At 41.9% G+C, this 16,161-nt stretch overlaps 1 protein-coding gene across 3 annotated transcripts in view; it reads right to left on the reverse strand.

Annotated features, from left to right (window-relative positions):
* Positions 1–16,161, reverse strand: part of PARVA (parvin alpha) — a 63,031-nt gene that overhangs the window by 15,449 nt on the left and 31,421 nt on the right. For all 3 annotated transcript variants that reach the window (XM_066187198.1, XM_066187199.1, XM_066187201.1), the window contains exons 2-6: positions 8,468–8,557; positions 8,298–8,368; positions 7,579–7,681; positions 5,278–5,418; positions 3,215–3,330 (exon numbers count right to left, since the gene is read on the reverse strand). In XM_066187198.1, coding sequence (XP_066043295.1) covers positions 3,215–3,330; positions 5,278–5,418; positions 7,579–7,681; positions 8,298–8,368; positions 8,468–8,557 — 521 coding nt within the window. The remainder of the gene's footprint in view (positions 1–3,214; positions 3,331–5,277; positions 5,419–7,578; positions 7,682–8,297; positions 8,369–8,467; positions 8,558–16,161) is intronic.

Genomic DNA, 16,161 nt, shown 5'->3' on the forward strand with positions numbered 1-16,161 from the left:
CCCCTGGACACTTATTTGAAAACTCTTCACCTCAAAATTGACCCTGACGCTGATGTCACCTGTTGTGAGGTTTGTCTTGTACTAGACAGAGAATGAGACAATATTCCTAAAAATACAGAGGTGCTACTGAGGACTGAAAGACTGTCCAGCACGTTCTTTAAAGGCAACAGTGGCTAAAATTGAAACAACAAACTATAAAAATCAACATCAACTGTTTTAAAGTCACTGAGCAAAGAGGCATGAATTAAGATTCCCCATTAAAAAGAAAAGCTGGACATGCTTTCCAGTGACGACAGAAGACCTTAGTGAACAGGCTTGGCATTTTCCTCCCTCACAGCTGAAAGACTTCACAGAAGGCCCTGAAGATATTCCTGATCACTTATCATTTAAAATTGGCATCTACCCCTAGAACAAAAAAAAAAAAACAACCAAAAATCTGAAATTGGGGTAATACATCTGGAAATAGAAAAGATTTCTAATCTCATTTTGTGTCAGCATTTTTGTGTAACTGTGGGCCAACTGCTTCATTTCCCCCACAAAGTCCCAGTCTGAAAATCTTGCCATTACTTGGATGGCTTTTTGCCCATGTCCTGTTACAACTCATTTCACCTGGAGGACCATGTTTCGTAATTGCCCCACCAAAGTGAAGTGCAGAATTATTCTGGAGCTTGAAAGAACGAATACATTTGTCACAGGTTCAGAGGTGTCTTCATAGGAACCTGGAGGCAGTGCTGCTCCAAAATCTTTCAGATCTTCCCAGGTAGTGGGACCAACGATCTCTGATTAAGGTTGTGATTTACACACTCATCTAATCTCAATAATCTCCTAGCTTTGCCTTGAGATAGTTTATGCACCCAAGAACTGCTGTCCCAGAACATGCTGAAGCCATTCTGGCTGCTCTGCCAATGCATTCTCACACTCTCTGACTTCCATCCCTTGGACACAAACAATCTGTCATCTAGCCATTTGTGGATGGTAGAAATACATAATTTTTAAGAAGAGGCAAAACGATGACAAGACTCAGCTCTCCAAAAAAGCTCTCAGTCATTTCAGTAGATACGATCAAACAAAGCCTGGGCTTTGTTCAAAAGTTATTTATTCTACTGGTATGGCAGGAAAAGAAAATAATAGAGTAGCTACAAAAGGTCCAACTATCACATTTTTTCCTAAATCAGCTTAAACCCAGACTTCGTATAACTCTCATTGCTAACAACTTTTGTATAAAACAGCCAAAGGAAACAAGCCTTCATAAGAACCAGGCTGATTACCTGTTGGACATGAGCACATTTTTTGTTTCACAAATATCTTTTTTTCTATTTCAATAAACTACATCCAGCCAACACGGCAGCCCTCACATTTTATGTTGTTTCTATGCCTAACAAAATCATGAAATGAATTAAGGGAGTCTTTCTTAAAAGACTTCATAAAAATACTTTGTTCTTTTATTTCTGTCTCTCTTGTTCCCTGAATCATACACAGCAGAATTTTAAAACGACTACTGCCTAGACTGTTAAGCTTCCCTAGGCTTGATTTTTCTTTACAGAATGCGTGAGTGTTTAGAACATGAGGTGTGCAAGTCTGACCACTAAAGCAGGCATTAGGATCTGCCGATGGTTGATTAAAACTCTTGTGAGTTCAAAGGGTACACGATGTAAGACACAGAATCAGTCCCACAGGATGTGAAAGACAGATTCAAAAAATAAAAATAAAAACCTCACCCACCATAAAACAAAAATGAGAAATGTCTCAAACAATCACAGTAAATGTACTACTCTGTTAATAGGAATCAGCAGAGCCCTGGAGTTCCACTGGCAGGCTTTCACCAAGGTCAGGGTCTGCAGGACAAAATCTCCTTCAACATTACTTGGATTTTATTCTGGTGCAACCGCTTTCCCTGCAAACCACTGGCGCCTGAGCTGCAGCTGTGTAACTAAGAGCGAGCCAGATTCTCCCACTACTTATTGTTTTAAATTGGTTTATCTGTACTGACTTCAGTGGATTTGCTGTTGAACTACATTAGCCCGTTTAACAAGAGGACAATTATGCCCACTGATTTCAACTGGAATTTTGTCTGGGGGTATGGAATGACAGCAGAGGTTCTGGTTCTTTCTTTTAGGACTGTGTTATTTTCCTCATTTAGTTTTTCATCATAAAGATGCCCTGCTCACTGTACTCCAGATTTCTTAAGCTGCTCTTGGTGAAACTTTGAGATAAACCAGTTTAAATAATACATTTATAACAGCCAAAGGAACTGTTTCTATGAAGCCTTAGACACGTAAGTGCCGAATCTCAGGGATTCTCCTTCATCATCTGTAGAGAAACCCATGAAGCAGAATCTGAGTCAATGAGTCACTACCAGACATCAGTGACACATTTACCAGAGATTCTCCTTCAGATTTCTCCCGAAGTTACAAAACTTGTCCTATTTGCATTCTAGAAGGGAGAATGTTTACTTTTTCAGATCTGTCTTGCAGATTTCCAGCCACACAAAACTTGAGCAATAGCTCTTGCAACCAGTTACTTCAGGGTAACATCATTTAAAAGACATAAATAAAGACAGTTGCAGTGTGAAAAATAAAGGCAAAGTTAATTGGAGAGAAAGAAAAGCAGATTAAATGGGAAGAGGCCAAATAAGATAGAGAAAGCACAAGCTCAGCTGAAAGAAAAATGATGAACAGAAAAACATGATGAGTTTGAATAGACGAGGCTCTAATAAGGAGACTGACAAAAGATTTAGTTGATGGGGATTTTTTTGCATGCTTTTGAGAAAACCAACACTGTAATCAGACTAAATTAGCATGCACAGGGCTGAAAAAGAATAGTTAGTCACCTAACATGAATGTGAATGTAATAAACAGTGACAATTCATCACTGAGTGCCAAGAATGATTTGAATCTCTACACAAGTGAGAAGAGCGTCAAAAAACGGGGAAAATACTAATTCTAGAGATCAGACTGGGTGATAAACACATTCCAACAACAATAATGTTTTATATATTTTTAATGTCACAGTCTGGCCACTTCACAGTCAAAGTAAGATATTGTGAGCCACAGCTCAATCTGGGAAAGCACTCGTGCCTTTTTCTGGTTGAAGCACAGTCAGCAGGGAAGATGCACACACACGCCCACCCAGCCAGAAACTCCAGATGCATTTTTCAAGAAAGCCCTCAGCCAACTTCACAACGCTATCACGAGCTGTTTAAGGCCTCTCTTACCTGCACAACAACGACCTGGATGGACACATGGTCGGGGAGTCGGATTGGTGCTCGAAAATACTGAGATAATGCAACCAGAAGATGAAGAATCGCCACCAGACTTTTCGCATGAACAGCTGGAGGAGATATTAAAAGCACAAGTTACAAACTGCAAAGTAACTAGGGCACAGATTTTTACTTCTGCTTAGGATGTAGGGATTATGGGACTCTTTTCCTCTCGCCACCTGGAGCCAGGGGGCACCTTTAAGGCATCCCATCCGTAGTGGTCTCCTGCAAGATGTGTCAGCACCAACGCACTGCTCCTTGCAATGTGTCTGGATGCCACAGGCCTGTGGAGACGGAAATCTAAAGCTAATCCAAAAGCCAGATTTTATGCACAACAGTTTAAGTGCTTTCTCTGCATTCTCCTTGCCTCTCTTTCATTCCCTTTATTTCAATGAGGATTTATGGACTATCAGAAAGGTATTTTTGTACTCATAACATGCAGTTATTCATTTTTAAGTGTCACAATGTCTGCAGGATGATAAACGAGCCCGTTTTGGCACAAGCCTTAAGCAGTAACTTATTAAACTCAATGACTCAAACATTCCTCAAGAAGTTGTTCTAGTTCTGTTATTGAAGTTTTTTTTTGCAGCAGGTTTCATATATGGGTAGTTAACACTAACACAATTTACAAGACATCAAAAGCCAAACTGTAGGAAATGCTTGATCAAGTATCAAACCATTGGCATGAATGTGGATAATTTCCAATCCTTATTATTGCCTTTCTTCTTCTTCTGTTTCTGCCTTCCCCAGAGTAGTATTCCTAAAAGATCTTTGACACTGCAGTGCGTTTAGTTTTTTTTTTTTTTACTTGAACTAATCATTAAGTACTACCTTACTGCACTGCTGAAACACAATCAGATTCACTAAAATAACCTTCTTCATAATCTTGCAGTGCAAGTCTCAGCTATGCCATGGAGGTACACATCCACATAAAATGTGGCATTGCTGGCAAATGCTGCTGGAGTGCCCGTGGTCAGGCCTGAGGTGCTTTAGCAGAACACTACAAAGATGTCTGTCTGCCTACCACCCGTGTGTGCTACAGCTGGGCCCAGCTGCTGCTCTCTGTCTCTATTCCAGCTCTAAAACACACGCAAAACATTAAATTAAAACTAGAAGTTAAATTGTCAGGCCACTCCAAAGACCCCGCCTCCAGCTGCATAACACAGAATGGAAAGAAAACTCGGGGGAGGTTGAAAAAAGAAGGGGACAAAAATTTCAGCAGGATCACAGAAAGGGGAAAGTCAAATTTCCAAATGTTGACTCTTCCTCCCTCGAGAATTTTTTCTCCTTCTTACTAATTTGTCGTGAATGGACCAGGATATAAGACTGCTCAGCACAAGACAGGTACAGGAGACAGGGAAAATGTGGTGTACTAGTCAAGGTATTCTCCAGCATGAAATGATTCTGAAAACCAAACTTTAAACAGATCAAGCGGCCTAACTTTCTAAAACTGACAACCTGCTTTCTGCAGTATATATCCACAGAAGTGTCTCGTGTTGGGCCACTGAAGACGTTGCTACTGGATACTGTTGTGCTCATTCTTAATACAACAGAACAGGAAGGGTGCAGAACTTGTCTTGATGAGAGTTTTGTAATCAAAACCAGTGGTTCAGACTTAGCCTGAAATGCTCAGAAATATTATTCGTATCTGTGTTGCGAATTTCACACAGAGTTCTAGGACCTAACTCTCCTTATGCCCACCTACTGCATTTCTGCAGGTACTTGCCTGTCTCAACAAGCCAATTCAGCAACGCAAAACTTCAGCTGGCAGGCACATGGGGACTTCAGAGCAAAGCCACCACACCTGGATGGGCTCTGAGAAGACACCTAACTGAAACCTAAGGCTGAGCACCAGTAAAGAGGGTAGAGCGTCACATTTGGAAGAGCCCCTCAGAGCAGCTCCTACCATAAATCCCAGGTTTCAGCCCTCCCTTACCACTGGATATTTCAGAATTCCAGATAGCACCTACAAACTCCCAGCTGTCAACGCATGAGAGTATAGCAAGCACAAAACTTACAGTCAACATTCCACTTAATGCTTCTTGGAGGGAGTTTAAGGGTTTCATTGATCTTCTCAAGCACTGTCTGTAGCTTCTGCTTCTGAGCAATTTCAGACTGAGTAACTTCTGCAACATTCAGCTTCTCACTTTCAAGCTTCTCTGGAGTGACAGAAGAAAAAATGGAGGAAAAACAATTGTCAGCTCCATGAAGAACACAAAGACGTTCCATACACCCAGAGGAACATTCAGGAGACATCAGACTTCCTAATTTTATATCTAAGTTTTTTCCCAGAGCCACTTTCTCTCCGCACTTCTGAACTCCTAAAGATAAGTTCATATTTTGCCTTAAGTTACTCACTGACAAGGGGAAGGCAAAGCATTGCTCTATGCCACACCACTGGCTAAAAAACATTTTCCGCAGCTCCCTTTAGGGAGCACCAGACTTGGAGGTAAGGCCCACTACTTCCATTGCTGATGGACAAAGGTTATTCTGCATGCAAATGGCTTGTACAGCAGACCATCAAACCTAGGAAACAGACACCAACTTTAAGATTTATTTCATCAGTCTCAGCCTCCCAGCTTCTACCTCAGATGCAGGAGATAAAAATTTTACCTGGCCTATCAGTGATAAAACTGAAGTGATTCCGTATTCATCGAGGGAGAGGATGCATCAAAGAAAGGAAAGCAAGTCTTCATGGGAACAACTAAAACCTCAGGCAATTTCTCTCTATGAAACCACAGGCATTTTCCGCACTCAAAATTTGCAGTAGATTTTAAAACACTTTATGAATAGGCCTGTTACAATCAGTACAGTTGCTATGTCTATACATCCATGGTTTATTGTTTACCCTTAAAGAGTAAGCAAAGAAAATATAGCAGCTCCCTGGTGACAAGACCAGAAACAAAATGCTCGGCCACTTATCAATTTACTTTTACAAAAGAGTATCTGCTTAGGAGATATCTTATTTGGTAAGAGCTGATCTTGTTCCCGTCAAAGCCAACTATCTTCCCAAAGGGAGTGAGCCTAAACTATCAGCCTAAGAGACTGCTATCTCCTAGTCCAGCCTAAGAGATTGCTATCTCCTAATCCAGATGAAGAGATTGCTATCTCCTAATCCAGTCTAAGAGATTGCTATCTCCTAACCCAGCCTAAGAGACTGCTATCTCCTAATCCAGATGAAGAGATTGCTATCTCCTAATCCAGCCTAAGAGCTGCTATCTCCTAATCCAGTCTAAGAGATTGCTACCTTCTAATCCATTTTGAGAGACTGCTATCTTCTAATCCAGCCATCCCCCAGTTCTGCCTAAGAGCTGCTATCTCCATAGGTTTCTTGCACCTCCTCAGAAATCAGTTTGTGCATAGTGTCACCACAAGACCAAAGACTTGGTAAGCAGAGACCTGATCCACAAGGAATTAAGGGTAATGGAGAAGATTCCTCTGAAATCAATCAATGCTGGATCAGTATATGCATATTTAGAGTCAGGCTGTGTCTGACACACAGTTTTTGAATGTTGGGTGAAGACACTGGAGGTCTGCCCATGACAATCCAACTGGTCAGTCTGGGCATATGCAGTCCACCACAATACATTCAATAGCTTAACCATTCATAGAAGAGAATAGTCTGTGAAGTCTTTATTAGAAGTGCTCACATGATGTTTCAAGATTCATTTAGGATACTGGAAAGAAATTTACTGGCGACTTTATGAGCTGTAATAACTAAGAAAATGACTTTCAAGCCAACAGTGTAAAAAGCACATGCCAACTCTGCGTTAGCAGTTTCTTTTCTCTATCTGTTTCTCAGCTGAAGCTCAGTTTGCGGTCCACTGGGCACCATTACCTCAGCCATGTTAAAAGCCAGACACCAAACCAGAAAGAAATTCCAACTTTCCAGAGGAACCTTGGGATGTGAATAAACTACAGCATGGAACGAGCAGAGATTAAAAACATCCACCATGGTACTGAGAATGCCCTTGCCTTCAAACTTACTTTCCCCTCGTAACACGGTGAAGTTCGTGCAGCCCATATGAAGAAAATAAATTTAATTGGAGTGAACAGTGTTGCCAAGACAAGAGCCTTCCCTCTGCAGCACCCCAGGTAGGCTTTGTGCTGTTCTCATCAGCTGCGCTGCAGCCACGAGGGCTGTGCATACAGCTCAGGGGTCTCACAACACAATGTTTTTTTTTATATCACTTAGTGGCATGAAGGTAAGATGATACTGAGGCTCCTGGGCAGGGGCAAGACAAAGCGCTTAGACAGTGCAAAGACAATCCACTTATTGACAAAGTGCCTCAACACCGTGCACACGCATTTCCTCTTACCAAATAATTTCTGCAAGACTTGTCCATCGTACAGGTCTTCAGCCAAGTCCTTCACAATAATCCTCTCTCCTACCAACACATCATTAATCCAGTCAATTAATACCTATGTGGGAAAACACAAATTTGGCAGTATTAGACGCTATTCATTTGCAATTTAAAACACATGTCATTTTTCTTAGCAGAAAGAATACCAAAGCTGCAGTGGCTCAAAATCCAGTCTGACATTCCTTCAGGAGCAAGCAGGAAGGAGTCAGGAAGGACTCATCTGAGGTGGCTGTGCCAATGCACCACAAGGTCTAGACAAACACTAATTGCTGCAGTGCCCTCTGGAGTGAAAACTTTCCCTTGCTTTCGGCAGTATTTTAACATCTTATGGTGAAGCAAAAGGTGCTGAAGTTGATTTCAACGAAGCGTCATGCTAAAGTTCTAACCCCAAGAATCACAAAGACAAGGGAAAGTCAGTGTGATCTTAGACTGGGGGTCAGATGGGACTGACACTCTGGACTCAGGATTTTAACAGAAATTTTTAAGTCTCCCTGTGCCACATCTAGAGAAAGATACTGCCACAAATGACCTCCCCATTTCACTGGGATGTATGCACCACATGGTTCCAACTAATTAATATCTAACTCGTGCTTCGAAGGGTTCAAGTGAAAGAGGCAGGGAAGGCATTAAAAAATAGATCCACTTTCCTGAGAGGGTTTATGTGCTCTCTTTACCTTCATTAGTTCTTGTAATTTTGGATCATTTCTTGAATTTGGATCCACCATTGTCCGGACTTCATTTTCCTCTGGAAGGTTTAGAAGAAAAACATTAGAAACTATCCCAGGCGCAACACTTCATTTTACATCAAGCTTTCATGTTGAGATGTAAAATTGTAGTGAATTACCTAGCATAGTGTCCTCGGGGTCTAGTTCGAATGGAATGGGACTCAGAGGTAAGTTAATGGCATTTATTCCTTCTTCCTGTAATTCAGACACTAGGAAATAAAAAAAAAAAAGAAAAGCCTGGTCAGATTTCATTTTAATTTTACTTACTATTTCACTCTCACTGAAAGTAGCATTAATTGTCTTAATTTCTTTATAAGAACACGACTCTATTAGATAAGCCACTGGGTGCAATTACAGCAATAAAGTAAAGCTAACAAAAATGGGAGGCCCAGCCAACAAACCTTTACTTGCATGAGTACATTTTTCATGGATAATGGTGCTGGAACCACGGAAATTACCTCAAATCCTTTCCACGATACGCCCCAACGTCCTCAAATTTTTAAAAGGCCCACTTGCATGTTAATGGTCCTGACATTTTAACACCAATGAATCATTTCATTAAGGGAGGGAGATGGTTATTGCTCTCAGTATGCCACCATGGCTCCGGAGATGCTTCAAGTTCAGCTCCTTGGGAAGAGCTGGTGTGGCTGTGTATCCACCCAGGGGTTACCAGGCTGAGGAACGACTCTGGGCTGAGGGTGCAGCTGCAGCACACAGCACACTCTGCTGCCCAGGATGCTGGGGGGTCTGCACTGTCTAGCCGGAGCAGGCTGCAGGATGCTTCTGGCCTTTGCTCTTGGCCTTTCCTCAGCAGAAATCACAGCAACGGGACACGGTATAGGATGATGAACCTTTAGGAGTGTTTCCTTAGCGTGGAGTCGACACGTGTTGAGAAAGAACTTGGACACAGGAATGGGGAAGTAATCTGTGACCCCACAGCTTGGAGGTGCCAGCAGTTGTCAGGAAATATGGACAAGGTCTTGCTCAGCCGAAGTCCCCAAATTCTACAAAAAAACAATGCTCTTGAAAAGACCAGAAAGATCCAGAGAAGTGGTGTGAAGGGAAGCCTGTCATTGCCCTGTACTCTGGAACAGGCCAGACCAGCTTCGTTCATTCCTCTGGTTGACCTAAACTTTAACAGGTTGCAAAGACAAAACCCTTCCTTCACTGCCCAAACATGTCTCCTAACAGAGGGCAAGAAATCCCAACAAGCCAACACGCAATCCTGTGCTGAGGAAGAACTCCCAGCACTGAGCAGGGAGGGAACCAGAGCGGGGATCACACAACTTTGTTGTACCTTGCTCTGTGAGCAAGAAATCAGCGCAAAGCTGATTTACCAAACCAGGAAAGGGGCTTGCTGTCTTATCCATGACCAGTAAGGAATGTTGCCTTGACCACTCGATTTCCAGTGCACACACCTTTAACAGAACTCGCTGTTAGCTATCTGTTCCAGTCAGAATTTAAATAACTTAATCCAACGATCCTACATGCAGCCCAAAGCTTCAGGCAGCTGCCCACACCTTCTGACATGGACTGAAATATCTGACTTATGCGCACCTTATGCAAGATTCACCATCCAGCTGATCAGATTTACCAGCTGACGCTTTCCTCAGCTTATTCTGAAAATTACAGAGACAGTTTTGTTTCTAAGAAAACAGAGAAGTACTCTAAAGATCTTCAGTTTTGTCTCTGCCCTTGTGGCTGCCTCGTAAGGTAGCTTTTGGAAGTTTCACCTCTGTGCCTTAATTTCCTCGATGCAATAAGTATAGCTAAATTCACACGAACACCATGATCATCAGTCAGCTGGCGTGGTAACAGGACTTCAAAATTTCCAAATATTTTCTCTGCTTCATGAAATGTTTCATGAAGTCTGCCAGATGAAATGTTTCTGTGCATGCTTCAAGAATCTGTGCAGCTGTATTCAAGCATCTGTGTAAGACTCACAGCAATAATGGCTGCTAGAATGTTTATTACTTTAAATTGTACGAAAATAACTCTGAAAAATCCACTACCTTCAACAGTGAACCCATAACTTCCATACACTCGCCCTGCTCATGTATCCATAACATACAAATACTGAGCAGCTCTAAAGAGTCATAAAGCAATGTTGACAATAACAGTTCCCTCGATTGTTGTATATTCTCTAAAACCGATGGCTGAAAGCAACGGACCAAATTAATCCCTCATGTAACTCCACCGAGTTCTGAGGAGTTATAGCAAGGACAAAGTTGGTCTAGCATGTACAATCTTGGGAACTGCTTGCACTTAATGGCAATTGTTGAAACTGCTAGCGCTCCTCAGAGAAAATCACTGATGGTTTCATTAACCTCTTTGATATTTTTTTTTTATTTTTTTTTTCAAAATGGTTATGGGCATAAAAATGTCAGCGGGTAGAAAACTTCCCAGTGGAGGTCTTTCTGCTCCGAAATGTTTAGCTCATGGAGGACTTCTGCACAAAGCTCCCCAGGCAAAAACGCGGGATTTTTTCACATCGGTCCCAAGGGGGAGCATAGCAAAGAAAATCTGTTCAAGCCAACTGCCCCCACTGAGCTCTCCTGTCCCAAAGGGCTGGATGCTCTGCTTGGGTGAGACACACTGGAGAAAGCAGTCAGCTCATTCTCCAAGTGAAGGGCAGTAATGAAAGCTTTCGGTTCCTCTCTCCAGGGTGCAGAGCTTGCTGACAAGTCTCCAAGGAGACTGAGCGGACCTTTCAAGGTTGATGGTCGTGTAAGGAATTCTTTACAAGGCCCACTGAACCTTGCTGTACCTGTCCTCTGACGTGCACAACATTCAACCTTTACTAACATGACCTCCATCATACTCTCAGAGAAAATAAGAGAAAGCAAACAAACCCCTGCCACATCTTTGCATGAAAAGGGAACATAAAATACAAATAAGATGATAATAAATATACATGGGGAACTAAAACATGGACGTGTTCTAGAATGCAAGCGTTATATTTACTGCACAGCAGGGGCTAAGCTCTGCTTTCTGTACACTGCTGTAAGCACAGACATTCTGCACACCTGCCAGAGCCCTCTGCAGAACCTACCCAGCACACCTCCAGATGATCCACAGACCCCAGATGGATCCAGTTTTTAGAGAGGATAGATCCTCCTCAGCCTCTGCATTCTGCAGTGCATTCCCAGGTGGTATTAGTGCCATTATAAAGGGTCCTCCTGTCCCCCCAACAAGCAGAAAACATGATGGAGAAATCCTGAGCCTGACGGCATCTTTTTCATTTCCTTCCCAATACCGAAGAGCAAAGATTTAACTGCAGATTAGCAATACTACTAAACGGAGCAGGTAAGCACATGCAGGATATCAAGCTGTGTGTAAACTGAGAGAAAATGTATTATGTAGTACAGCCTCACTTTCTAAGAATTTCCATCAAAAAATACCATGACAAATCACTGCTATACACTTAGGTGTTTACAGAGCAACCACAAATACGTGATTGAGGTTAAGAGTTTGCATACCACAGTTTCAGCAGAGGAGTCCATTTTTCAGCTGCTTTTCATTAATTTGTTTTAATTAATTTTCATGGAAATCACTTCAGCAACTTAGTATTTTAATAAAAAGAAAGAACACAGGATTGGGGCAATTTTTGCAGCAGCTGAAATTAACATAACGTAATCTAATTTCTTGAAATACTTTGAGGAATGGCTTTGGAGCTGCACTCAGAGCCTTACAGCACAAGGCACCAGGAAGGGAGGAGGGGACGGGATGTACCTGCAGCAGCTCATCTCTACCACACAGGCTGCCAGGAGCCAGAGCAGTGCACTGGGAGCTGTGGCAGCTCCTGTGAAGGACAGCGTCCCGGGTTGTGTGCTGGACAAGCTGGCCACTGGACAAGCCCAGCAATTAGAGCTAAGCCCCCTTTGTGTTCTCACCCTCTGCTGTGACCCAGATCCAACCCAGTTCGGCAGCTCCCACAGGGCTTATGCTCATCCTGCTGACATTGGGAAGATTAGGGACTTCATTCCTTTGGACATGACAGCAAAACCCAGTCCTTCAGGGATTTTTTTTTTTTCAGTAACCACGCAGAGGGGAACTGGGGGGACGCACTTTTAAAGCAAGTCCCTGAAAAGCAACAGCTACATCTGGGCCAGGCAAATCTCTGTGGATTGGCAACGTGAAAGTCCCAGTTTTAACTCCGGATGAGGAATGGACATTTCTGCTCAGACTTCTGATTCAGCTCCACGTGCCAAATTTCTTATGATGTAATCAAGTGTAACTCCACTATCAGCTGTCAACAGACTTCCTCCCATCACGCCAGCACCAAATCTGGCCCCGGAGCCGGGGAGCCCGCGAGCCTCCATCAACAGCAACTACAGCAGCTATTTTAAGCTGGATGGAATCCTTACTGTTTTAGATGCTCTAGGATTACGAGGTCATAAACCTATGCTATCAAATCCAGGCGTGTGCTCCGAGCCAGAGCCTGCCCTGGGATGTGTGCATCCATCTGCCATTGGAGCTGCACATCTGAGAGTGGAGCGCTGCCCATACGGTTCAAATTGCCTTAATTCCTCCAGTACATGCAGCCTGTTGCTCCACATTGCATTTATTAGACAGTTTCATTTGGGTTTTTTACTCATTTATTTTGTGTGCTGAAGGCTTTTTGCTGCCCTATTTAGTATTCAGGGCTTAGAGTTATTCTGATTTGAATGAAACACATCTCATTATTTAACTGAGCTCAGCAATGCCACATCATCCAGTGCACTCTCTGTGGTTTAGATGTATTTTACATCCATCTGAAGAATCATGAAACAAACACAGCAAGATGCAGAGTAAAAGAGCCTCTCCTCTGCCTGCTGCAGCCATGTCTTCCCCTGTGTAACTGGCTCTGTACTTAGAAAATTAAAATTGCTGAAATGCTACGACAGGAATGGGTGAATTCTGAAAGCGTGCGATTAACCAGAACCAAACCATAATTTTGGAGGAGCACAATGCCACACTGCTTCTAACCTCAATCTTTCAAATCCAGGATGTTTAGATAGATATACACCTACATATACACCCACAGACATATATATATACATAACATTTCTGCAGGTCTTTAATTGCCTTTCTTTCTCTGGCATAAAGATTTTCCATTCAAGCTCCTTGTCGTTTTTAAAGTTTCACGTGCATTGGGTTGGGATTTTTTTGTTGTTCTTGGGTGTTTTTTCTGTTTTGTTTTGTTTTTGTGGAGGCTGAGATTTGCTGACATTCACATGGCTCCAAGAGTTTAAGCTTTCTACAGGAAAGTCAAAAACCACCTGATATTTTAAATGGCTACAGTAGGCAGCAGCTTTACATGTCATGTCTCTACCTTAAGCTATTTTTTGCCTGGAACAAACACCATTTGGAAGGCTAGCTGCAGACATCATATTGCCAGAATAACCCCGGATATTTGTATGCATGCCCACTTTCAAACATGCTTGCCTATGCTACATACATTTAGACACGTAGCCAGATATTACAGCGAGATTAGAAAAATGCTGATTTTTCAGCACAAAATGTCTTCATTGCTCTTGGTTAAGACATACACTCAATTATAGCTGAGCCAAATTTAGATGAATCGGGTTTTGATTTCACATTGCCTTTATCGGGTGCAAATTCCTGGTAAATGCCCGTGACCTTGCTGGTTTGCTTTTGTAACCACTCGTGCACAACAGCAGCTTTAGCTCTTCTAGTGCCTCGATAGCCTGTAATGCAGACTTGAGTGTAAATGACTGTATCCACACAGATCTCAGTGGATTTGTGCTGATTTATACCAGCTCACTGGCTCAGCGGGACTCCTGTTCCATCTCACACACTCCAGTTCTATAAACGGATATAATTCCAGTGGGGTAATTCTGGATTTGTACCGGTAAATGAGAAAACTGACCAAAATTGCTTAAGACAGCTAGAGAACGGCAGAAGAAAGAAAGCAAAAACATTTTTAAAAAGTGATAGTTAAGGCTTTTATAGAATTATACTATTTAGTTAAGCAAACTTACGTAATTGCTTTCTGCTACCTATCCAAAATGTTAATTCCTAATACTTGTGCATGTGCATGTTACACGTTCACAAAGGGAAAAGAAAATATTAATCTAAAATAGTATTGTCTAATTTTCTGGAATACATAATTCATTAAATATGGATTCTGGCAGCTCAACTTTAACTCCGAAACAAAAGAAATCCACACAAAAGACAATAAATCTGCATTACACATGGTACTAAAATGATCCAATGGAGTTATAGATGTTTACAAGTTTGCAGAGTGTGACACAGCGTCCACCAGAAATTTGATATTCACAGCACAAAACATCATAAACATATGTCTGCAACTACAAAAGGGCCTTTTTATGTGGGGATCATTGTTAAAATTGTCTTCAGAACATAAACCTTAAGTTGTAAATGCTACTCCCCATTTATTCTCCAAGACATAACAAATGAGAGAAGAAAAGCAGAGATATGTTTGTAATTGAAAATGTTTCTCAGGAAATGATCTGTACAGGAACATCATTCTCATTCCATTAACTGCTGACTCCAAGCCAACCATTTGTAAAAGTAAATAAATATGCAAACTGGCTGACAACAATGTGCCTGCCTTTAATGTTTCTGCATTAGTACTCAGGCTCCAAAAAAGAATCTATTTTCTTTTCTCATTTCTCCATTAAACCAAACATGGCATGCACACAAAAGGAACAGGAGTAATACTGTTCACAAAGGGAGATGGAAGAAATGCTATGATTTGATTTTCCTGTATGCAAAACAAATTAAATGCCTTTTGCCTTGAACTTTCTTTAAAGTCCAAAGCCACTCTCAAGTAACTCAGGACTAGTTTGCTGTTCCTTTCTTTTTTTTTTGCAATTGGCAGGGAAAAATCCCCTCCTCAGACAGACAGACAGACAGATGTCTGGTCTGGGTAGGTAAAAACCAACAAATTAGGAAGCAAACTCAGTCCTTTTTAAAAAGAGTACACACAATTCTCTTTTGCCAGCTTCATTAAGCCTTCCATGCTTTCACATTTCATTTGGGATGAAGGTTCTTTCTCAGAATTTCCCTCTGGTTTCTAGGACGTAATAAGCAGTGAAGTGCCAAGCTAACACAGATTCCAGTCATTCCATTCATTCCTTCTACACAACCTCTCAACACATCTTTTAAAATACATAAGCAGTATCTGCAGATCCTGTTTTGAAAAGCCTGTCACCCTACAGGAGTGTTTAAAACCCTACTGAAAAGCCCCAAAAGGCAATTTTGGGAACAAATACAGACAAGAGTTCAACTGATGCTGATTCTCATTCCCACTGATGAACAAACCATGCAGATGAGAAACGCTGTGACCATTCCAAGTTCTTATCAAAATGTGCTCTGTGGAATCTGATCCCAAAACAAACTCCAGAGAGCCTCAGATACTTTGCTAGGGCGTTTGTGCAACAGAAACACACAGGTTGTTAGCTGGTCTGCACGCGGTACCCCTACATGCAAAATACTTTATGGAAACAGATCCTTTGACAGCAAAGGACTTTATGGAAACCAATCCTCTGACAGCTAAGGTTTCCAGCTTGCTGAGAGATCTCTGAACTGATTTACTGAGGGATCTCAGAATTACACGGAGCACTTGGGGCCATACAGAGAAGAAGGGAAATCTGTATCCTCTTCACTGACGTTTCGATATTTCTCAAGTCACAACAAATCTGCAGGTAGCTATGCCCAGAAGAGAGGCAGACAGACCTCTTGTTCTTTTTACACGCTCACCAGCTTGCTGCAACAATTTTTTTCCAAACACTGTGGAGTGGAGAAGCAGATTTTATAGGGCTGACTTGCCTCATTTTGTGAATCA

The sequence above is a fragment of the Chamaea fasciata genome, unplaced genomic scaffold (assembly GCF_029207755.1).
Source record: "Chamaea fasciata isolate MVZ Bird 193981 ecotype frontalis unplaced genomic scaffold, bChaFas1.0.hap1 SCAF_7, whole genome shotgun sequence".
Taxonomy (NCBI): domain Eukaryota; kingdom Metazoa; phylum Chordata; class Aves; order Passeriformes; family Sylviidae; genus Chamaea; species Chamaea fasciata.